This window comes from Molothrus aeneus, chromosome 31, assembly GCF_037042795.1.
Source record: "Molothrus aeneus isolate 106 chromosome 31, BPBGC_Maene_1.0, whole genome shotgun sequence".
In the NCBI taxonomy this organism is placed as follows: domain Eukaryota; kingdom Metazoa; phylum Chordata; class Aves; order Passeriformes; family Icteridae; genus Molothrus; species Molothrus aeneus.
Genome location: NC_089676.1, coordinates 1,523,808 through 1,547,613, shown reverse-complemented (window position 1 = coordinate 1,547,613; position 23,806 = coordinate 1,523,808). Strand labels below are relative to the sequence as shown.

Here is a 23,806-nt window from a genome sequence, read left to right as displayed (position 1 = left end):
GAAACCATCCCTGGATTCTCCCAGATTTTGGGGGTACACAGGAGCCCCCCCTTAGGGGAAGGAGCACGGCCACGGCCCTCCAGAATTTCCTCAATAAATCAATTTATTTAAAAGAATATGTTACAATTAATTACACTAAAGGGGCTTTTCCTGACTGGGAACCCGAGGAATGGGAGCAGCTGGAAGAGGGAAAATGGGACAAGAGGGGGGGCAGGGTTTTGGTTTTGTAATTTTTTTGACCGATTTCTCCCTTTTTGGGTTTTTTTTTTTTGTTTGTTTTGCTTTTTTGGATTAAAAAAATCCACAGGGAGATGGTTCAGCTCTCCTTAATCCGTTGGAATTTGGGGCTAGCGGGGAAAATTGGGATCAAAATTAAGATTTTCCTGGGATTCTACCCAAATTGGGGGTGCTGAAGTGGATTTTAGTGGGGGGGGGGGATTTTGGGGATCCTAAACCTCTCCCAGTTTCCCTCCCCTCATTCCTGGGTTTTCCACAGCTCAGGGCTCCCGAGGACAACGGAAATCCAATTAATTACAGGGATCCAATTAATGGAATTCATTCCCAGCTGCTCCAGAGACGAGGATTTGGGATTTCCCACCCCCCCAAAAAAAAAAAACCCCAAAAAGATCTTCCCCCATCCTGGCTCCTCCAGGGGGAGGAGGAGTGGGGAAAACCCCTTCCCAAAAAGGGAATTTTGGGGAAAATCCCACTTTGGAGCAATTCTGGCACATTCCAGAGGTTGGGAATGAGGCCAGGATGCTCCTGCTGGGTTTGGTTCCAAATATTCCCAAATCCACCCCAAACCTTGGTGGGACCAGCTCCAGGCCAGCCCAAAACCAGGCAAAAAGCTTTTCCAGCTTTTTTTTTTTTTTTCCCTCACAAAACATGGAAAAATCCCACTCAAAACCAGGGAAAAACAGATTTTCCATAATTTTTCCTTCTGGGAATTCCTCAGCTGCCGGATCCACGGAAAAATCCCGCTCAAAGCCAAGGAAAAATGGCTTTTCCACCTTATTTTTCCTCCCAAAACGTGGAAAAAATTGCACTCAAATCCAGGAAAAAATGGATTTTCCAGGTGATTTTTTTCTGCTGGAAGCTGCTCAGCCTCCTGGACCATGGAGAAAACTTGCTCAAATCCAAGGAAAAATGGCTTTTCCACCTTATTTTTCCTCTCAAAAGATGAGAAAGACTCGCTCCAAATTTAGGAAAATATCTTTTCCAGAGGGTTTTTTTTTTCCTCTGGCAGCTGCTCATCCACCCAAAATATGGAAAATTCCTGCTCCAAACCAGGGAAAAAAAGGTTTTTCCACCTTATTTTTCCTCCAGAACTCTGAAAAAAATCCTGCTCAAAATGAGGGAAAATGTTTTGGGGTTTTTTTTTTTTTTCAGGTTATTTTTCCTGCTTGGACACCCAAGTCATGGATAAAAAGTGCTCAAAAATAGGGCAAAAATGGCTTTTTCAGGTTATTTTTCCCTCCTGGGAGCTGCCCAGCCACTGGATCCAGGGAAAAATCCCATCAAAAATAGGGAAAAGTGGAATTTCCAGGTTATTTTTCCTCCTGGGAGCTGCTCATCCCCATCCAGGGGTCGCCTCAGGATCCTGGAATCTCCCAGATCCCATCCCAAGGAGCCAGGCACACCCAAATCCCTGGGAAAACAGCCCAAAAAGCAGGAATACAAATCCATGAGCGGGATCCTTGTGCCAGGAGTGGCATTTCCTTGGAATTTTGCTCCTTTTGGATGTTTTTCCTGTTTTTTTTTTGTTTTTTTTTTATTTGTAGTGATTAAATAAACCTGGATTGGGAGGAGAAACAGGGGGAAAATCCCTTTAAAGAGCTGCTGCCACCCTGTGGGATTTTAAAGGAATTATTCCCATGGATGCCCAGGCAGGAATGGAACATTCTCAGGGCTTTTTCCTGCTTTTTTTTTTTTTTTCCCCCCATTATTTTTCCACGTCTGACCCAGCAGAAACAACAACTTCTTAATTCCAGTTGTTAAAAAAAAAAAAAAATTAAAAAAAAAAAAAATCCCAAAATTCCCAGCCTGGAGCTGGATCTGAGTGGGAAAAAGGAGCCCCCTCAGGTGGCTTTTCCCAATTTGTTTTTTTTGGTTTTTTTGTTGTTTTTTTTCCTCTGGAATTCCATAAAGATGACGGGCACGAATGGATTTGGAATTAATGAGATTTAGTTTGGGGTGGGGGGGGCTTTAATACAATAAAGGAATTTTGGGGGTTGCTGGAAAAGCTCCCAGGGTTAAGTGGCTGCATCCCTTTGCTGTGACCTGACCAGCTGGAAAAGGTTCTGGAAAAGAAGGAAAGGGGGACAAGGTGAAGGTGGCAAAACCCCGGGATTCCCAGTGGGAAAATGGGATTGAGGAGAGGATGGGAGTGCTGGGAATGGCTCAGATCCCAGGCAGGGCTCAGCTCACCTGGAGGGTCCCAGTCACAATCCCAAAGCCAATCCTGGGCCCATCCCAATCCCAAATCCAATTTAAATTCCAATTCTAATCCAACTCCAATCCCAATTCCAATTCCAACTGCAATCCCAATGCCAATCCCAATTTAAATTTCTATTCTAATACCAATGCCAATGACAATTTAAATTCCAATTCTAATCCCAATGCCAATTCAAATTCCAATTCTAATCCCAATTCCAATCTCAACTCCAATTCCAAGTGCAATTTCAATTCCAATTGCAATCCCAATGCCAATCCCAATTTAAATTTCTATTCCAGTGCCAATCCCAATCCCAACTCCAATTCCAATGCCAATCCTAACTTAAATTTCTATTCCAGTGCCAATCCCAATCCCAATTTAAATTCCAATTCTAATCCCAATTCCAAACCCAATGTCAATTCCAATCCTAACTCCAATTCCAACTGCAATTTCAATTCCAATTGCAATCCCAATGCCAATCTCAATTTAAATTTCTATTCCAATGCCAATCTCAATTTAAATTCCAATTCTAATCCCAATTCCAAACCCAATCTCAATTTAAATTCCAATTCCAATGCTAATCCGAATTCTAATCCCAATTCCAATCCCAACTCCAATTGCAATCCCAATTCCAATTTAAAATTCTCCTTAAAGCAGGAGGAGGAGGGAAATGGGATGGAGAAGGAAGACTCATCCCAGATTTATCCTGGCCATTCCTACCTCCAGGAGCCTTTTCCCACATTTATCCCAGGTCATTCCCAGCTCCTCAAGATTTTCCCCAGATTTATCCCAGGTCATTCCCAGCTCCTCAAGATTTTCCCCAGATTTATCCCAGGTCATTCCCAGCTCCAGGAGCCTTTTCCCAACACCTGCAGCTCCATTTTCCAGCTGCTCCATGAAACCTTCCCCACCTCCAGAGCTCCTCCCCTGCTTTTCACCATCCTGGGATTATCCAATCATTCCCTGTGGGAATTATGGACCAGGAGAAGCATTTCCCATTGAAAGCCACCTGGGAAAAGGGAAAAGTTTGGAATTCTCACCTCCTTCCTCCACTTGAGCTCGCAGAACACTCGCTCGAAGCACTCGTGCATGTAATTGAACTGTGGGGGGAAAATGGGAATCAGGGAAAATCCAGGGAAAAGCCAGGAGATCCAGGGGGGAGGGAGGAGATCCAGAGGGGAACTGGGAGCTCTGGGCAGAGTTCTGGATCCAGCAGCTCCAGGGAGGAAGCAGGAGCTCCAGGGAAAAGCCAGAGGCTCCAGCAGCTCCAGACTGGAGCCAGGAATTCCAGGGAAAAGCCAGGAGCTCCTGGTTCTTGTTTTGGAACTTCTGGATCCAGCAGCTCCAGGGAGGAACCAGGAGCTCCCAGGAGGTACCAGAAGCTCCAGGGAAAAATCCAGGAGCTCCAGGAAAAAAACAAAAACAAACCAGGAGCTCCCAGAGGAATTTCAGAGCCAGGAGCTCCAGGTAGGAACCAAGAATTCCAAAGAGGGGCCAGCAGCTCCTGGATCCAGCAGATCCAGAGGAGCTCCAGAGAGGAACCAGCCTCTCCCAGGATCAGCCTCTCTGGGATCAGCCTCTCCTTCCCCCCTTTTCCAGCTCTCCCTGTTCCTGAGGGGATTCCAGGCAAGGGTTTGAGGGAATTCTGGACAGGACTGGGACAATCACGATCCAGTTCCCAAGGAAATTCCGGGCAGGATTTAAAGGAATTTTGGGTGGGGTTTGAGGGAATTCTGGGCAGGATTTAAAGGAATTTTGGGTGGGGTTTGAGGGAATTCCGGGCAGGATTGAAAGGAATTTTGGGTGGGGTTTGAGGGAATTCCAGGTGGGACTGGGACACTCACACATCCTATTCCTAAGGGAATTCCAGGCAGGATTTGAGGGAATTCCAGGCAGGACTGGGACAGGGACACTCACAATCCCATTCCCAAGGGAATCCTGGGCAGGATTTGAGGGAATTCCGGGTGAGATTTGAGGGAATTCCGGGTGGGATTTGAGGGAATTCGGGGGGGGGGATTTGAGGGAATTCTGGGCAGAGTTTGAGGGGATTCTGGGTGGGATTTGAGGGCATTCCAGGAGAGATTTGAGGGAATTCTAGGGGTGGGATTTGAGTCAATTCTAGGCCAGGATTTGAGGCAATTCCAGGCAGGGTTTGAGGAAATTTGGGGTGGGATTTGAGGGAATTCTGGGCAGGCTTTGAGGGAATTCTGGGTGGGATTTGAGGAAATTCTGGGCCAGGATTTGAGGCAATTCCAGGAGAGATTTGAGGGAATTCTGGGGGTGGGATTTGAGGAAATTCTAGGCCAGGATTTGAGGCAATTCCAGGCAGGGTTTGAGGAAATTTGGGGTGGGATTTGAGGGAATTCTGGGCAGGCTTTGAGGGAATTCTGGGTGGGATTTGAGGGAATTCCGGGAGAGATTTGAGGGAATTCTGGGTGGGATTTGAGGAAATTCTAGGCCAGGATTTGAGGGAATTCTGGGTGGGATTTGAGGGAATTCCGGGAGAGATTTGAGGGAATTCTGGGTGGGATTTGAGGAAATTCTGGGCCAGCATTTGAGGCAATTCCAGGAGAGATTTGAGGGAATTCTGGGGGTGGAATCTGAGGAAATTCTAGGCCAGGATTTGAGGCAATTCCAGGCAGGGTTGGAGGGAATTTGGGGTGGGATTTGAGGGAATCTGGGGTGGGATTTGAGGGCATTCCAGGCAGGACTGGGACAGGGACACTCACGTAGGGGGTGAAGATCTTGACCCAGCGCGGTTTCTTCTCGGCGCGCGCGTACTCGAAGCAGAAGGCCATGCCCTCCTCGTCCGTGTCCCAGCGCTGCATCTCCTCCCACTCGAAGGCGATCACCTGGTTCTGCACAATTCCCAAACTGAGCCAGGATCCCGGGCAGGGGGAGACCCCGGGAGCAGGGCGGGTCAAGGGGTGAGGGGGAAAAGGAGGGTTTGTCTCAGGTTTAGCACAGGGAGGATTCCCGGAGTTATCCTTGGTTCCCAAATCCCAGCAGGGAGCTCAGGGAGATGCCAGGGATTTGCAAACCCAAAGGTGTGAGGTCAGCGATGATCCCAGGGAATTGGGATGATCCGCAGGGATTTAGGAACACGGTCCAGGTGCAAATCAAGGTGAGAGGTCAGGGATGATCCGCAGGGATTTAGGAACACAGTCCAGGTGCAAACCGAGGTGTGAAATCAGGGATGATCCCAGGGGTGCCAGGGATGATCCCAGCACAACCTCCAGGGATTTGGGAACACTGTCCAGGTGCAAATCCAAAGGTGTTGGGCTGGGGATGATCCCCAGGGATTTGGGGACAAGGGGCAGGTGCAAATCCAAGTTTTGAGGTCAGGGATGATCCCAGGGATTTGGGAACATGGTGATGGTGTAAAACCCAGGCTGTGAGCTCAGGGACAATCCCAGGGAGCTGGGGTGACAATCCCAGGGATTTGGGAATAGGGTGATGATGTAAAAACCCGGGGTGTGAGCTTGGGGACAATCCCAGGGAGCTGGGGTGACAATCCCAGGGATTTGGGAACACAGTGATGGTGTGAAACCCAGAGTGTGAGCTTGGGAACAACCCCAGGGATTTGGGTGATGGTGTAAAACCCAGGCTGTGAGCTCGGGGACAATCCCAGGGATTTGGGTGATGGTGTAAAACCCAGGCCGTGAGCTCGGGGACAATCCCAGGGATTTGGGTGATGGTGTAAAACCCAGGCTGTGAGCTCGGGGACAATCCCAGAGAGCTTGGGAACAATCCCAGGGATTCAGGAACACTGTGATAGTGTAAAACCCAGACCATGAGCTTGGTGACAATCCCAGAGAGCTCAGGGACAACCCCAGGGATCTGAGAACAGGGTGATGGTGTAAAACCCAGGCTGTGAGCTCGGGGACAATCCCAGAGAGCTTGGGGACAATTCCAGGGATTCAGGAACACAGTGATGGTGTAAAACCCAGACCATGAGCTTGGGGACAATCCCAGAGAGCTTGGGGACAATCCCAGGGATTCAGGAGGGCACAGCTGCAGGGCTGTGGGGTCAGAGATGGCCTGGGGGTGGCAGGGATGCAGGGAGTACCTCGAGCTGGCCCTCCTCGGTGCAGGCGTGCAGTTTGAAGTGGCGGATGCTGATGGCGGAGATGACGTGGCCCTTGCGCCGCGAGTCGCACGAGCAGTGAGGGAAGGTGATCTCGTTGTAGCCCTCGCACGTCCGCAGCATGTTCAGGTACTGCGGGGACAGCCCGGGCACCAGGGAGGCACCGGGGTGCCAGGGAATCACTGGGGTGACAGGGAATCACTGGGGTGCCAGGGAATGCACCAGGACCCAAGGGAGTCACCAGGGTCCCAGGGAATTCATCAGGGTCCCAGGGAATGCACCAGGGATGTACCAGGACCCCAGGGAGTCACTGGGACCCCAGGGGTTCACCAGGGTCCTAGGGAATTCACCAGGATCCCAGCAAATGCACAGAGACCCCAGGGAATGCACCAGGATGCCAGGGAGTCACCAGGGAATTCACCAGGATCCACCAGGGGTTCACTGGGATTCCAGGAGTCACTGGGATCCCAGGGAATTCAATGGAATCCACCAGGGAATTCACTGGGATCCACCTGGGAATTCAATGGAATCCACCAGGGAATTCAACGGAATCCACCAGGGAATTCACTGGGATCCACCTGGGAATTCAATAGGATTCCAGGGGTTCACTGGGATTCTGGGATTCACCACAATCTCAGGGAATTCACTGGGATTCCAGGGGATTCACCAGGATTCCAGGGGTTCACTGGGATTCAGGATTCATCAGGATTCCAGGATTCACCGCGATACAGATACGGGCAGGGATTCCATGGGGACATTGCAGGGAGTCACCAGCATTCTGGGATTCACCAGGATTTCAAGGAATTCACTGGGATTTCAGGGAATTCACCGGGATTTCAAGGGATTCACCAGGATTCCAGGGAATCCACTCACCATGACCATCTTCCTCTGCTCGCAGAGCTTCTGGAGCTGGTAGGATTTCTCCTCGGCTTTGATGTAGCCTTTCTTGACGTCATCAACGGCCTGGGAATGGGGAAAAAAACGGGAAAAATCTGGGATTTGGGATGGGAGGAGGAGGAGCCACCTCATGCTTCACCCTCAGGGACCTGTGGGACCTTGGGGTGGCCCAAGAACCTTGGGGTGCCTCCATCCCATAAAAACAACCGAAACCCCATCCCACATGGAATCAACTGCGGGACCCAACCGCCCCATGAGGAGTTTTCCCCACCTGAAGGGGCATTCCAGAGGAATTCCTGCTGGGAATTCCCCACCTGCAGGACCTTGGAGTGGCCTGAGAACCTTGGGGTGGCCCAAGAACCTTGGGATTCAATCCCATAAAAACAACCAAAACCCCATCCAACCTTGGGATCAACCATGGGACCCAAGGACCCCACAAGGAGTTCTCCCCACCCGAAGGGGCGTTCCAGAGGAATTCCAGGTGGGAATTCCTGCTGGGAATTCCTTGAGGGACCTTGGGGTGGCCCAAGGACTTTGAGGTGCCTCAATCCCATAAAAACAACCGAAACCCCATCCAACCTTGGGATCAACCATGGAACCCAACCACCCCATGGGGAGTTGTCCCCATCCAAAGGGGCATTCCAAAGGAATTCCTGCTGGGAATTCCCCCACCTGCAGGACCTTGGGATGGCCCAAGAACCTTGGGGTGCCTCCATCCCATAAAAACAACCAAAACCCCATCCAACCTTGGGATCAACCATGGAATCCAACCACCCCATGAGGAGTTCTCCCCACCCGAAGGGGCGTTCCGGAGGAATTCCTGCTGGGAATTCCTTGGGGTGGCCGGAGAACCTTGGGGCGCCTCCATCCCATAAAAACAACCAAAACCCCATCCCGCCTTGGGATCAACTATGGAATCCAATGACCCCATGAGTTCTCCCCACCTGAAGGGGCATTCCAAAGGAATTCCAGGTGGGAATTTCCCCACCTGCAGGACCTTGGGGTGGCCCAAGAACCTTGGGATGGCCCAAGAACCTTGGGATGGCCCAAGAACCTTGGGATTCAATCCCATAAAAACAACCAAAACCCCATCCAACCTTGGGATCAACCATGGAACCCAAGGACCCCATAAGGAGTTTTCCCACCCAAAGGGGCGTTCCAGAGGAATTCCAGGTGGGAATTCCTGCTGGGAATTCCTTGAGGGACCTTGGGATGGCCCAAGAACTTTGAGGTGCCTCAATCCCATAAAAACAACCGAAACCCCATCCAACCTTGGGATCAACCATGGAATCCAATGACCCCATGAGTTCTCCCCACCTGAAGGGGCATTCCAAAGGAATTCCCACTGGGAATTCCCCCACCTGCAGGACCTTGGGGTGGCCCAAGAACCTTGGGATGGCCCAAGAACCTTGGGATTCAATCCCATAAAAACAACCGAAACCCCATCCCGCCTTGGGATCAACCATGGAATCCAACCACCCCATGAGGAGTTGTCCCCACCCGAAGGGGCGTTCCGGAGGAATTCCTGCTGGGAATTCCGTACCTGGTGGAAGAAGTAGGCGACGGCCAGGTCGTTGTCGTTGAGCAGCGCCTCCTCCTCGGTGGTGAAGAGCCACTTGCGCAGGGTCAGGCACGTCCCCGGCACGGCCGAGGTGTAGTTCTGCACGTAGAGCTTGTGGGGGAACTCGTTGGGAGCCAACTTCCGCACTGGGAACGGCCCGGGAGAGCCCGGAGAGGTCGCGGAATGTCGGGGTCAGGGCGTGGGGAGGACAGGGGTTCCGGGAGAGCCAAAAAAAGAAAATAAAAAATCGGCGTTAAAATGGGGTTTTCCCACAGGGAACCGTCAAAAATGACCCCAAATCCTTCCAGAATGGTGCCAAGTTCTTCAGAATTGCCCTAAATCCTTCCAGAATGACCCCAAATCCTTCCAGAGTGATCTCAAATCCTCCAGAATGACCCCAAATCCTTACAGAATGACCCTAAATCCTTCCCGAATGACACCAAATCTTTCCAGAATGATCCCAAATCCTTCCAGAATGACCCCCAATCCTCCAGAATGGTCCCAAAATCTTCCTAAATTATCCCTGAATCCTCCAAGATGATCCCAAGCCTTTCCAAAATTATCCCCAAATCCTTCCAGAATATGATCCCAAATCCCTCCAAAACCCCTGGAATCTGGAGGGATATCCCGAAAATCCCAGGTGTGGTTCTGCATGTAGAGCTTGAGGGGAACTCATTGAGAGCCAATTTCCACACTGGGAATGGCCCAGAAATCAGGGAAAAATATTGGAAAAATATTGGAAAAATAATGGAATGCCAAGGTCAGCATGTGCAAAGGACAGGGATTCCAGGAAAACCCAGAAATTGGCATTAAAATGGGGTTTTCTCACAGGGAACCTTCAAAAATGATCCCAAATCCTTCCAGAATGATCCCAAATCCCTCCAAAACCCCTGGAATCGGGAGGAATATCCCGATAATCCCGAGTGTGGTTCTGCACATGGAGCTTGTGGGGGAACTCATTAAGAGCCAACTTCTGCACTGGGAACACCTGGGAAATCAGGGAAACATTCCCTCAAATTGTGCCAGGGGAGGTCCAGGTTGGATATTCGGGAATATTTCCCCATGGAAAAGGTGATCAGGTGTTGGAAGGGGATGCTCAGGGCAGGGTGGAGCCACCATTCCTGGGAATTATTCCAAAAACTCCTGGAAGTGGCACCTTGGGGATGGGATTTGGTGGGATTGGCCTCAGTCTCAGGGGCCTTTTCCAGCCAGGATGATTCCCCATCCCTGGGAGTGCCCAATTCCCCCTTGGATCAACCTGGGACAGTGGGAGGTCCCAAGATCCTGAGGATCTTTAAGGATCTTTTCCATCCCAAACCATTCCAGGATTCCCTGTGCTGCTTTAATGGGATTTTAGGGATGAACCCTTCCCTATCCCAGATTATTCCATGGATTGGATTCCCCATCCCTGGAGAATCATCCAAAACCAGCTTGGAGCAGCCTGGGATGGCGGGAGCCCCACAAATTCCACACTCCCACCCTAGGGACCTGCAGATCCCTCCATTCCCTTTTTACCCAGCTTTTTTCTTTCTTTTTATTCCCCCCCTAAATCCCAGGGAATTCCAGGCTCACCGAAGGAGTGGTTGATGACCTCGAAGAGGGCGAAGTAGTTGGCGGTGACGCTGTCCATGCCCACCTTGGCAGCCACCGCCTGGAAAACGCCGGGAAAACGGGATCAGCGCCAGCCGGGCGTTCCCGGGAATTCCCTGACCACGGAAAACCCCGTTGGAACTCTGCCAGCACAACCAGGCCAGCTCCTCATTCCCGTTTTTCCTGGGGATGTTGAGGTTGTGGGGTCCCCACAATTCCAGCCTGGATTCCCCAGGGAAAAAGGAGTTGGAAATTCCCGTCTGGGGTCATTCCGCGGCCAAAACTCAGCGTGGAATTCCATGGGCTGTGTGTCCTGAGCACACCCCAAATCCTGTTTATCCACGGGATTCTGGAATTCCCACTCTTTTCCAGCAGAATTTTCATCTCCTTTTTCCAAAGTGTTATTTAATTGCCCATAATCTTTGGATCCCAGTCTTCAAAAAATGGGGGGAAATCCAGGTGTGAAAAGAGGAAATTCCAGGTGGGAAAAAGGAAAATCCAGGGGAGGGTGGGGAAATTGAGTTGAGGGGATGGAGATTCCAGGTGGGAAAGGGAGTTCCAGGTGAAAAAGGAAAATCCAGGTGGAAGGGAAGAAAATCCGGGTGGGGAAGGAAAACTGAAAGACGGGAAGGAAATTCCAGGAAAACAAGGAAAATCCAGGTGGGGGTGGGGAAATGGAGTTGAGGGGATGGAAATTCCCAGTGGGAAGGGCAATTCCAGGTGGGAATGGGCTCACCTGGTACACCTGGTCCGTGGTGCTGTTCTTCTTCACCCTCACTGTCACCGTGGTGACGTCCGGGAGCGCCACCCGCAGCTCCACGTCGGAGACGCCGTTGTAATTCTGGGAAAAAGGGAAGGGAAAATGCCCCCCCAAAAAAATCAGGAAATTCCCGGTTTTCCAGTTGTTTGTGATCCCTAAAAATCCCACAGTGGGAATTCGGTGTGGGAGGAGGGGATGGGGTTGGATTCTTCTCCCAAGGGAATGGTCAGGGAGCTCAAGGTGGGATGTTTGGGAAAATTCCTCCATGGAATTCCTTCATCCCTTCGTGGTCAGTGCTGCTGAGGGCACTGTGGAATTGCCATCTTGGGAATTGTCCCAAACTGGGGCTTTGGGACCAATTCACCCCCTGGAATTCCTGCTCATTCCTGGCATGTTCCCTGGATCCCAAAGGAGTGCGGGGTTTGGAGGAATTCTGGGAGCTTGGGGTGCCTCAATCCCATAAAAATCAGGGAGAATTGTCCCCAAAACTCATGGATGTGGCACCTGGGGACAGGGATCAGAGGTGGCCTTGGGGGACAGTGGGACCTGAGGAGCTCTGAGGGCTTTTCCCGCTTTGGACATTCCATGGAAGCCTTAGGATTTTTTTTCCCATGGAATTCTGTTGGACCAAGCCCCAATCCCATAAAAATCAGGCAGAATTGTCCCCAAAACTCATGGATGTGGCACTTGGGGACAAGGATCAGGGATGGCCTTGGGGACAGTTGGATATGAGGAGCTCCAAGGGCTTTTCCATGATTCCATGGAAGATTTTTTTCCCTATGGAATTCAGTTGGACCAAGCCTCAATCCCACCAAAAACGGTTGAATTGTCCCAAAACCCCACGGATGTGACACCTGGGGACAGGGATCAGGGGTGGCCTTGGGGACAGTTGGATAGGAGGGGTTCTCCCACCTTGACGATTCCATGGAAGGGTTTTTTCCATGGAATTCCGCGGGATGACGTCACCCACCTCGTCCGACTCCGACAGGAATTCCTGCATGATGTCGCTCTCGCCGATGACCCGGATGGAGCACACTGTGGGACACACGGAATGTCACACGGAATGTCACCAGGACCTGGGAATGTCCCCTCCAGGGCCAGCCCAGCAACCCTTTCCCATCATCCCAACTCATCCTGAAGGGAATTCCTGCACCTGAGGCACCTCCTGTCCCCAGGTGTCACCGTTAACCCCATGTTCTCCAAGTCCTGGTGTCCCTCATGGATCCAGACCCTCCCCAAGGTCATTGAGTGTCCCCAGGGTCACCTCCTGTCCCCAGTGTCACCGTTAACCCCATGTTCTCCAAGTCCTGGTGTCCCTCATGGATCCAGACCCTCCCCAAGGTGATTGACTGTCCCCAGGGTCACCTCCTGTCCCCAGGGTCACCTCCTGTCCCCAGGGTCACTGTTAACCCCATGTTCTCCAAGTCCTGGTGTCCCTCATGGATCCAGACCCTCCCCAAGGTCATTCAGTGTCCCCAGGGTCACCTCCTGTCCCCAGGGTCACTTCCTGTCCCCAGGGTCACCGTTAACCCCATGTTCTCCATGTCCTGGTGTCCCTCATGGATCCAGACCCTCCCCAAGGTCATTGAGTGTCCCCAGGGTCACCTCTTGTCCCCTGGGTCACCATTAACCCCATGTTCTCCATGTCCTGGTGTCCCTCATGGATCCAGACCCTCCCCAAGGTCATTGAGTGTCCCCAGGGTCACCTCCTGTCCCCAGTGTCACCGTTAACCCCATGTTCTCCATGTCCTGGTGTCCCTCATGGATCCAGACCCTCCCCAAGGTCATTGAGTGTCCCCAGGGTCATCTCTTGTCCCCTGGGTCACCATTAACCCCATGTTCTCCATGTCCTGGTGTCCCTCATGGATCCAGACCCTCTCCAAGATGGAGCAGCCCAAGGAGCACCACCTGGGTCATCTCTGGTCACTTGGATCACCTCTGTCACCTCCTGTCCCCACAGTGTCACTGTTAACCTCATGTTCTTCAGGTCCTGGTGTCCCTCACGGATCCAGACTTTCTCCAAGGTGGATCAGGCCAACACCTGCGGTGCCCTGTCACCTGTGTCACCTCCTGTCCCTTAGGTCACCTCCAGTGTCATTGTTAACTCCATGTTCTCCATGTCCTGGTGTCCCTCATGGATCCAGAACCTCTCCGAGGTGGACCAGCCCCAGGAGTGTCCCTGGGTCACCTTTGGTCACCTGGGTCACCTCTGCCACCTTCTGCCCTCTGGGTCACCTCTGTCACCTCCTGTCCCCAGGTGTCACCGTTAACCCCATGTTCTCCATGTCCTGGTGTCCCTCATGGATCCAGACCCTCTCCAAGAAGCTTCACCCCAAAATCCCACCCAACCACCCCAAACCTCCCAGAGCAAACCCACAAATGGACCAGGAACAGCCCCTGGGAATGCTGGTGAGGGGTTTTGGGATGAGGAAGGATTTTGGGATGAGGAAGGATTTTGGGATGATGGATTGAGGTGAGGAGGGGTTTTGGGACGAGGAGAGATTTTGGGGTGAAGGGTTTGGGATGAGGGATCTGAGTGAGGGATTTTGAGAGGGATTTTGGGATGAGGATGGATTTAGGGTCGAGGAGGGATTTTGGGGCATGGGATTGGTCTAAGGATGGATTTAGGGACGAGGAGGGATTTTGGGGTGTGGGATTGGGATGAGGATGGATTTAGGAACGAGAAGGGATTTCGAGGTGTGGGATTGGGCTGAGGAGGGATTTTGGGGTACAGGATTGAGGTGAGGAGGGATTTAGGGACGAGGAGGGATTTTGAGTTGAGGGATTTTGGGTTGAGGATGGATTAAGGGACAAGGAGGGGTTTTGGGGTGAGGAGGGATTTTGGGGTGTGGGATTGGCCTGAGCAGGGATTATGGGGAAGTATTTTGGGGTGCGGGATTGGGGTGAGGAAGGATTTGGGGCCGAGAAGGGATTTTGAGATGAGGGATTTTGGTCTGAGGACAGATTTAGGAGCGAGGAGGGATTTTGGGGTGTGGGATTGGACTGAGGAGGGATTTAGGGATGAGGAAGGATTTTGGGGTGCAGGATGGGGCTGAGGAGGGATTTCGGGACGAGGAAGGATTTTGGGGTGTGGGATTGGGGTGAGGAGGGATTTTGAGCTGAGGGGTTTTGGGCTGACGACAGATTTAGGGTCGAGGAGGGATTTTGGGGTGCGGGATCGGTCTGAGGATGAATTTAGGGTCGAGGAGGCATTCTGGGAGCAGCTCACCCTTCTCCAGGTACTCCTCCAGGCCCCTCCTGCGGGCGTCCAGCTGCTGCTCGGACAGGGAGAACGGCCACTTGCCGGGCAGGCGCGGGAAGGTGAAGTTGGCGAATTCCCGCTTCAGGTTCTGGTGCAGGATGGCGAATTCCCGGTAGCGCTTGGAGCACAGCTGCCTCCCGGCCATGTAAACGTTGTACACCTGGGGAGAGAGCCCCCAGAATTCCCAAATGTTCCCCAGTGTTCCCCACAGCCCGGCCGTGCCCTCCTGGAGTGAGGGGTTTGGGGAAAGAGGAGGGGAATGTGCTGAGCCTGGAGATGGGAGGGGTGTTCCTGCTGATCCCGGCATTCCAGGGCCTCAGGAATCCCAAATCTTGGGATTCAGGGTCATGGATACTTCCCACAAGACACTGAGAGGTCCCAAACTCCCCACTTTCCATGCAAAGCCCAAAATCTTGGGATTTAAGTTCCAAGGTCCTTCCCATGGAATGCAGAGAGATCCCAAACTTCCCATGTTCCATCCACAGCCCCAAAACGTGGGATTTGGGATCATGGATGCTTCCCATGAGACACTGAGAGATCCCAAACTCCCCATGTTACACCCAAAGCCCCAAAACTTGGGATTCACATTGATGGCTTTTCCCTCTGAGAAACAGGGAGATCCCAAAGTCCCCATTTTCCACCCAAAGTCCCAAACCTTGGGATTCTGGATCACAGCTACTGCCTCCAGGACACAGGCAGATCTCAAATTTCTCATGTGGTATCTGAAGCCCCAAATCTTGGGATTCACAGTCATGGATACCCCCTCCAAGATAGAGAGGGATCTCAAACTCTCGGTGTTTCATCTAAAGCCCCAAATCCTGGCATTCAGGTCCATGGCTCCCTCCCTGAGAGATCCCAAACTCCTCATGTTGCATCCGAAGTCCCAAATTTGGGGATTTTAGGCCAAATCCCACTCTGGGATTTCAGCATTCCTATATTCCAATGTTCCTGTATTCCAATATTCAAACAGCCCTGTATTCCTACGTTCAATATTCCAATATTCCTACATCATAACAGTCCTGTATTCCTATACCTTAATATTCCTATATTTCAACAATCCTATGTTTCAATATTCTGAATTTTCACTACTCCGACAGCCCCTGTTTCCCTAAATTCCAACCTTCCTAAATTTCAGCATTCCTGTATTCCAACATTCCAACGGCCTTGTATTCCTACATTTCAACATTCCTAAATTTCAGCATTCCTGTATTCCGTTGTATTCCAACATTCCAACAATCCTATATTCCTATGCTCAGTATTCCAACATTCCTATATCCTATATCATGACATCCCTATATGCTAACATTCCTATATCTTATATCATAACATTCCTATATCCTAACATCCCTATATCCTAACATTCCTATATCCTAACATTCCTATATCCTATATCCTAACATTCCTATATCCTATATCATGACATCCCTATATCCTATATCATTCCTATATCCTAACATTCCTATATCCTATATCCTAACATTCCTATATCCTATATCATGACATCCCTATATCCTAACATCCCTATATCCTAACATTCCTATATCCGATATCCTAACATTCCTATATCCTATATCATGACATCCCTATATCCTAACATCCCTATATCCTAACATTCCTATATCCTATATCCTAACATCCCTATATCCTAACATTCCTATATCCTATATCATGACATTCCTATATCCTAACATTCCTATATCCTAACATCCCTATATCCTAACATTCCTATATCCTATATCCTAACATTCCTATATCCTATATCCTAACATCCCTATATCCTAACATTCCTATATCCTATATCCTAACATTCCTATATCCTATATCATGACATTCCTATATCCTAACATTCCTATATCCGATATCCTAACATTCCTATATCCTATATCATGACATCCCTATACCCTAACATTCCTATATCCTATATCATAACATCCCTATATCATAACACCCCTATATCCTAACATTCCTATATCCTATATCATAACATCCCTATATCCTATATCATAACATCCCTACATTCCAACATTCCCATATTTCAACAATCCCACATTTCAACCCCGCTACTTAGTGCCAACAACCCCCCTAACCCCGCAAACAAACAAAACCCCAAACCCACAGATTTCCCCCCCACCCACCATTCCCAGGGGGACAAAAGCCTCACCACGAACTTCTCCCCGCTCTGCTCCACGTGTTTGTAGGTGGGGATGGAGATGGGCACCGCCTGCTTCTCGCTGTAGTCGTAGAAGGGCGGCCCCAGCGGCTCCTCGGGCGGCTCCAGGCTCTCGGCCTCGTGCGGCGGCACCGACAGCACCGTCAGCACCAGCTCCTTCTCACCAGCACGGATCAGATCCACCACCTGCTTGTGCGTGGCTCCCTCCACGTTCACCCCGTTCCTACAGGGGAAAATATCCCAAATTCCCATGGAGCAGATCCACCACCTGCTTGTGTGTGGCCCCTTCCAAATTCACCCTGTTCCTAAAGGGAAAAATATCCCAAATTCCCATTGAGTTCCCATGGAGCAGATCCACCGCCTGCTTGTGTGTGCCTCTTTCCAAATTCACCCCATTCCTACAGGGAAAAATATCCCGAATTCCAAGTGAATTCCCATGGAGCAGATCCACCACCTGGTTGTGCATGGTCCCTTCCATGTTCACCCCATTCCTAAAGGGAACAATTCCCAAATTCCCATGGAAGTGCTGAAGACATTCCCAAGCCAACCCCAAAGAACATTTTTGACATTCCCAAGAACCTCATGGAAAGGATTTGGCTTTGCCCAGAAAATCTGGATCAAACCTTGGCCAACCAGCCCAGGAAAACTCATCCCAGTCAATCCCAAACCTCCCGGAATCCCATGAAAGTGCTTTAGACCCAAGACATTCCCAAGCCACCTCTAGAACGTTCCTGACATTCTCAAGAGCTCCATGGTCTGGATCTGGCTCCGCCCAGAAAACATGGATCAAACCTGCCCTGGAAACTTCATCCCAAGAAATCCCAAACTTTCTGGAGACAATGGAAAGTCCCACAGAAATAGAGAAAATATTCCCAAGCCACCTCCTGACATTCCCAAGAACCTCATGGAAAAGATTTGGCTTTGCCCAGAAAATCTGGATCACACCTTGGCCAACCAGCCCAGGAAAACTCATCCCAGTCAATCCCAAACCTCCTGGAATCCCATGAAAGTGTTTTAGACCCAAGACATTCCCAAGCTGCTTTGGAGACAAGGGATCCCTTCCAGAAAAGTTGCTCAGAATTTCTCATCGTGGCGATGCCGCCACAATCCCAATTCCCACCAAGGAATTTCTCCACCAAAAAGCCTGGAATTGCCCTCATTCTGTGCTGCTGGCTGGTCCCAGGATCCAGAATGGGATTTGGCCTTCAATTCCCAGCTCTCCAAGGGAAGGGAACAGCTCTGACCAGTCCCATCCATCCATTTTTATGGAATTTTTCCTTACAAGAAATCACCCTGGAAAGTTTGGATCTCCGCTTACAAATCCAGGTGAGAGATCCAGGTTGCAAAAATTCCAACTCTTGCAGGAGCTGGAAAAGTTTCCTCCAGCTCTAACACTACCCAAGGCTGTCCAAACCTGTTGGAGCTTCTGTATCATTCCAGGGAAAAGGGACAATGGAGCAACCTTTGGATGTTTTCTCCCTGAGCCAACAGCAAATTCTGGGAAAAGGGCGTGGACAGGACCCGGAATTCCCAAAAAGAAATAATTCCATTCCCAAAAATGCTGGCTCCCTATCAGTCCCAAAGGGTCTTCCCAAGCTTGGATGCCTCCCTGCTCGTGTCTCCAAGGTGCAGGAGGAGTCAGAACTTTGGGATGAAGTCACCACGGGAACAGAGGCTGGAATCCAGGCATATTAAATCCAGGTGAGATCCAGGAGCCTCTTCCCAAGAAAAAGGAACACTGGGATGTTTTGCTCCTCAAGCTTCTGGCTCTGCTTGGAGCTGGAAAATGGATCCAGGTGTTGCTCTGATCCTTCGGGGAATCCAGGGAATGCGAGGGGAGCAGGGAAAGGACATCAAGATCCAGGAGATGACACCAGATCCGAGGGATCCTTCCTGCAGGGAAGGCGGATCTGCAGCCACGCCTCTCTTCCACAGGATGGAAAACTGAGGAGAGCCATTCCCAGCAGCATTCCAGGAGCAACTTCCTCTGATAAATCCCTTTTTTTTTTTGGGAATGTGGAAGGGGTTCCACCCAGAGCAGGAGGTTCTGGCATTTCCCACTACAGGATGGAGAAGCCTCCTTCCCCTTCATTCCATGGGAAGGTTACAGTGGGGAAAGCTTGGGATTCAACGGGTGGAAGCTGGAGTTTGGATTTCTCATGGAATTCCTCTCCCATCCCTTTTCCAGGGAGCTGGCAAGAAGCTCCTCAGCCCAGTGTGATATTCCCTGGATATAATGGAGGCAGTGTGGAAAACATCTCACCCACCAGCTGGGCCGGGATCTGGAATTCTTCTGTTGGGAAAAACGGAGCTGCTGGCAAAGGCTGGGACATCCTGGGATCTGGGAATCTTCCATTGGGAAGAGCAGAGCTGCTGGCAAAGGCTGGGACATCCTGGGATCTGGGAATCTTCCATTGGGAAGAGCAGAGCTGCTGGCAAAGCGTGAGGATGAAGCAGAATTCCCATCAAGCCAACGTGGATGAGCAAGGGCCCCATGACACGGAAAACATTCCGGGGTTCCTGTTCTGACTGGGATTGAGTCATTTTCCACCAGGATTTGGGAAAATTCCCTGACCTGGGGTCTGTCAGGGGAATTCACTGCGAGGAACTGGGCAAGGAGCATCCTGGAGATGGAGATCGCTGGGAATGGATGGGGTGCATGAAGGATCCAAGAAATTCCAGAGGGGAAAAGGGAAGAAATGGGAAAGAAAAGAATGGGAAGAGGAATCAGCTGCTGATCAGAGGGATTTTACCTTCCCCTTCCAATCAATTCCCTAAATTTTCCAAGGTTAAAGACCCCTCAGGGCTTTCTGGACAAGGAAATTCCCACTGCCTGTTCCCGGGGTGAATTCCCAGCAGCGCCTTTGGCGAGCAGAACACCGGGAATGCGCCGAGCCAGCAGCTCCCACTGCAGTACAGAGACCATTCCAGACCTTTCCAAGGCAGAGCTGGCTTCTCCCATCCCATAAAATAGAAACTGAGCCCACGGAGAGAGGGACAGTCCAACCTCCTGAGGGAAAAGCCTCATGAATATTGGGAAGACGCCGATTCCGGAGGTTATTCCATCAAAACCTGACACTTTCCCAGTGCTGCACCTGTTCCAGAGGTTTCCCTGCAGCAGGAATGAGTCTGGTGGGATCCAGGATGCCCCAGCCCTGCCCATCCCACCTAAATCCGGCCATTTTCCCACTCAGTGTTAGGGATAAATCCCTTTTTCCTCCATTCTGTCCTTCCTCAAACAGCTCCAGAGCTTCTCTTCCCGGTGGATTGGTGATGATCGACATTCCGGGCGTTAATCAAGTGTTCAATTAGCTCCCATTGTCTGTCCCTGCAGATTCCAGAGCATTCCAGAGCATTCCAGAGCATTCCAGAGCCTGGGAAGGCACAGGGAGGAGCTGGAGGGAGGGATGGAAAAAGGACCTGGAGCATCCAGGCAGGACCTGGAGCATCCGTTGGTGTCGGATAAGGATAAGGAAGAGTGGGTTTTTCATGGAAAACACACTTGGATGGGTGATCTCCAGGGTTTTCCAGGATAGGGATGAGCTGTGCAGTGCCAGAGCCACAGGTGAGCGCCCACATCCCAAATATCCCCCACAAATCCCAGCAGGAATCCCTCAGGAGCAGAACAACCTCCTCGCTCCGGCTCTTCCTCCCCAAAAATTCCCCTCCTCGGGCCCGGTCTGCTGGGAATTCCAGGAGGTGGGGAGGAAATCCTGCACGGAATCAACACCCTGAACATCCCAAATCCAGCCAGGCAGCTCCTCCCAGAGCTCCAGGGCCTGGATTTTGGGGAGTTCCCTCTGGAGGAACCGGGATGGCCGGGAGAGCGGATTTCCCGCCCCGATCCCGCTGCTCCCGCGAAAGGAAGGGAAATCAGAGCTATTTTGGGACTCCTGGGTTATTGTTTCCTCCTCCAGGAATTCCAGGAGTTGGGATTTTCACTGAGCTGAGGAAAATGAAGGGGGGTGTTTAATGCTGCCAGAGCAGGGATGGGACTTGGGAATTTTTGGGTGGTTTCTGCAGGAAAAGATGGGAATGCTGGGATATGGGAACTGGGTAATCTTGGAATATTGAAAAATAGGGATATTGGAGTATGGGAACATTGAGTTATGGGAATATTGGTATATTGGAATATAGGGAAATAGGAATTCCCAGTGTTGGAATACTGGGATATTGAAATAGTGAAATATTGGAATATTGAAACATAGGAATATTGAAACATTGGAAGGCAGGATTGCTAAAAAATTCCTGAAATGCAGGAATATTAAAATATTGGAATATCGAAATATTGGAAGACAGAAATACTAAAAAACTGAAATATAGGAATAATAAAATATTGAAATATTGGCACGCAGGAATACTGAAATACAGGAATATTGAAATATTAGGATGCAAGGCTATTGGAAAATTGGAATACTGGAATATTGAAATATTGGAAAACAGGGCTGTTAGGAAATTGAAATATTGGAATGTGGGAACACTGGATTATGGAAATATTGGGATACAGGAATACTGGAATATTGAAATATCGGGATACATAAGTACTGGAATATTGAATATTGGGATACATAAATACTGGAATAGGGCAAGAGCCAACCTGGCAGCCCTACAGGACACAGGGACAAATTAAAGCCACCTCTCCCAGGAAATAAATGGATAAACCAAGAGGAAATTCCCAATCCTTCCAGCTCCCATAGGGATACCAGGACTGGGAGACCACAAGCAAACCCTGCTCATTAACCATCATTAATCCTAGGGCTTAATTATTTCACACATCACGCCCCAGTCCACACCTGGGCCCGGCCACTGAACCCCAAAATTCCAGCACCTCTCTCTCATGCCAAACCCAGTGTTTTAAATGTTCCCCAAAACGCTCAAAAATGAGGGAAAATTTCATCCCAGTGCCCACAAAACTCTCCCCCCTCAGCCTGGGAATGCTGCTCCCCCAATTGGCACATCCAAGTGCAGAATTCCTCCTGCTCCCAGAGCTTCTCCTGCACAGAAGAATCAAAGAATCGGGAATTTGGGTCAGCTGGGACAGAGCCAAATCCCAGCTGGGATTTCTGCAGGATTCGCCGGCCACGGGCAGGTCCTGACAGCTCCTCACACCCCTTGGACTTCCAGAGCTGGCAGCAAAACATTCCTGCAGCTCAGAAATCCCTGGAATTAATCAGTAATTGGACTTAACCGACCCGGAGCGAAGTGCGACGGTGGGAGGATCCGAAGGGATCCCTGAAAACCAAGCCCCACGCTGGGGTTTGAGGGATTTCAGCCACAAAGTTTAAGGACTTTTTTTTTTTTTTTGGGGGGGATGGGGAAAGGAAGATGAGTTTCCACACAGCAGGAATATTCCCATGGGAAGGTGTTTTCTGGGGCAAAGTTACAAATTTGGGTGTGAAAAAGCAGCAGCTGGAGAACACGAGAGCCAGGAATGGGAAGGAAGTGGCTGCAGGTTGGAATTCAAGGGGTTTATCCCTAAAAATGCTCCTCTGCCCTCCCTAGGATGGTCCTCACACTGAGATCCAAGGGGTTTATCCCAAAAAAAGCTCCTCTGCCCTTCCTAGGAGTCTCCACGTTGAAATCAAAAGGGTTTATCTCTAAAATTCCCCCCTGACCTCCCCAGGAGGGTCCCCATGTTCCCCCTTGAGCGGCTCCTCTAAGACCCCCCCCAAAACCCCCAGCAAGGGTTGGGGGGCTCAGTCTGGGCTCAGCCCCCACCTCAGAACCCCCCAAATTCCCCTCAAGGGCCGAGGGCTCATGACACCCTCACCAAGGGACCCTCAGCTCCCTCAAGACCCCCCTTTTGGACCCCCTAAACCTCACCAAGGGATCCTCTGCTTCCTTGGTGCCTCCTCAGGACCCCCAGATCCCCACCAAGGGCTGGGGGTCTCAACCCCTTCTCACGACATCCCCACCAAGGGACCCTCAGCCCTTTCAGGACCCCCCCAAATTCCCACCAAGGGCTGGGGGTCTCAACCCCTTCTCACAACATCCTCACCAAGGGACCCTCAGCCCCTTCAGGGCCTCCTCAGGACCCCCAGATCCCCACCAAGGGCTGGGGGTCTCTTCCTCAGGACACCCTCACCCCCTCCTCACGACCCCCCAAATCCCCACCAAGGGTCGGGGGCTCCCCCTCCTCCCCAGTCACACCTTCACCAGGGGACCCTCAGAGCCCCCAGCACCCCTCAAACCTCACCAAAGGGCGCTCAGCCCCCTCAGGATTCCCCCCAAACCCCCGGGGGTCTCAGTCCCTCCTCATCACACGATCCTCAGCCCCCTCACGACCCCCCAAATCCCCCCTAGAGCCGGGGGTCTCAATCCCCCTCATGACACCCTCACCCGCGGCCCCGCAGAACCCCTCAGCACCCCAACACCGCACCAAGGGCTCGGTGTCCCCTCAGCCCGGGCCCCTCAGAGCCCCCTCATGGCCCCCAGAGCCCCCTCATCGCCCCCAGAGCCCCCTCATGGCCCCCTCAGGACCCCCATTCCCGTTCCCCCGGGACTGCCCGTGGGTGTGGGGCGCGTTCCCGGGCCCGGCTGCCGGGGGGCTGTGGGTGGGCGGCCCCCCCGTACTCACACCTCCAGGATGCGGTCCCCCTTGCGCACCCCGGCGCGGTCGGCGGCCCCTCCGCCCAGCACGGCGCTGACGTGCTGCAGCGGCGCGTACAGCTCGCCGTTGATGCTGCGCAGCTGCCCGCCTTCGCTCACTTGCCCGCGGACGTTAAAGCCGTAACCCGACTCGGACTTGACGATGCGAACGACGCGGGGCCCGCCCGGGGGTCCCTCCCCGGCCCCGTTCCGCGCCCCCGGCCGCGCTTCGCCCTCCTCGTCCGCCATCTTGGCGTCCGCGCACGGCGCGCGTCACGAGACCGGGCCCGCGACGGCCGCCGTAGGGACCCGCCCCTCCCGTCCGCGCCGCGGGGTGCGATGGGAAATGGAGTCCGCGGAGCTGCCGAGTGCCGTTAGCGCGCCGCGGGCCGCGGGGGGTGATGGGAAATGCAGTCAGAAAGACGGGGAGGCGGGGAGAGTGCGGCGCATGCGCTGT

General features: G+C 51.7%; 1 protein-coding gene across 1 annotated transcript; it reads right to left on the bottom strand.

The window, feature by feature from the left end:
* Nucleotides 1-85: 85 nt before the first annotated feature.
* Nucleotides 86-23,602, bottom strand: SNX27 (sorting nexin 27). The gene is made up of 12 exons (XM_066568062.1): nucleotides 23,339-23,602; nucleotides 16,753-16,984; nucleotides 14,559-14,751; nucleotides 12,300-12,364; nucleotides 11,306-11,410; nucleotides 10,552-10,630; nucleotides 8,962-9,125; nucleotides 7,395-7,484; nucleotides 6,504-6,653; nucleotides 5,164-5,292; nucleotides 3,475-3,534; nucleotides 86-2,300 (listed from the first exon to the last, which is right to left on the bottom strand). Exons 1-12 carry the CDS (start codon nucleotides 23,596-23,598, stop codon nucleotides 2,253-2,255), a joined length of 1,575 nt encoding a protein of 524 aa, XP_066424159.1. The 5' UTR covers nucleotides 23,599-23,602; the 3' UTR covers nucleotides 86-2,252.
* Nucleotides 23,603-23,806: the final 204 nt, after the last annotated feature.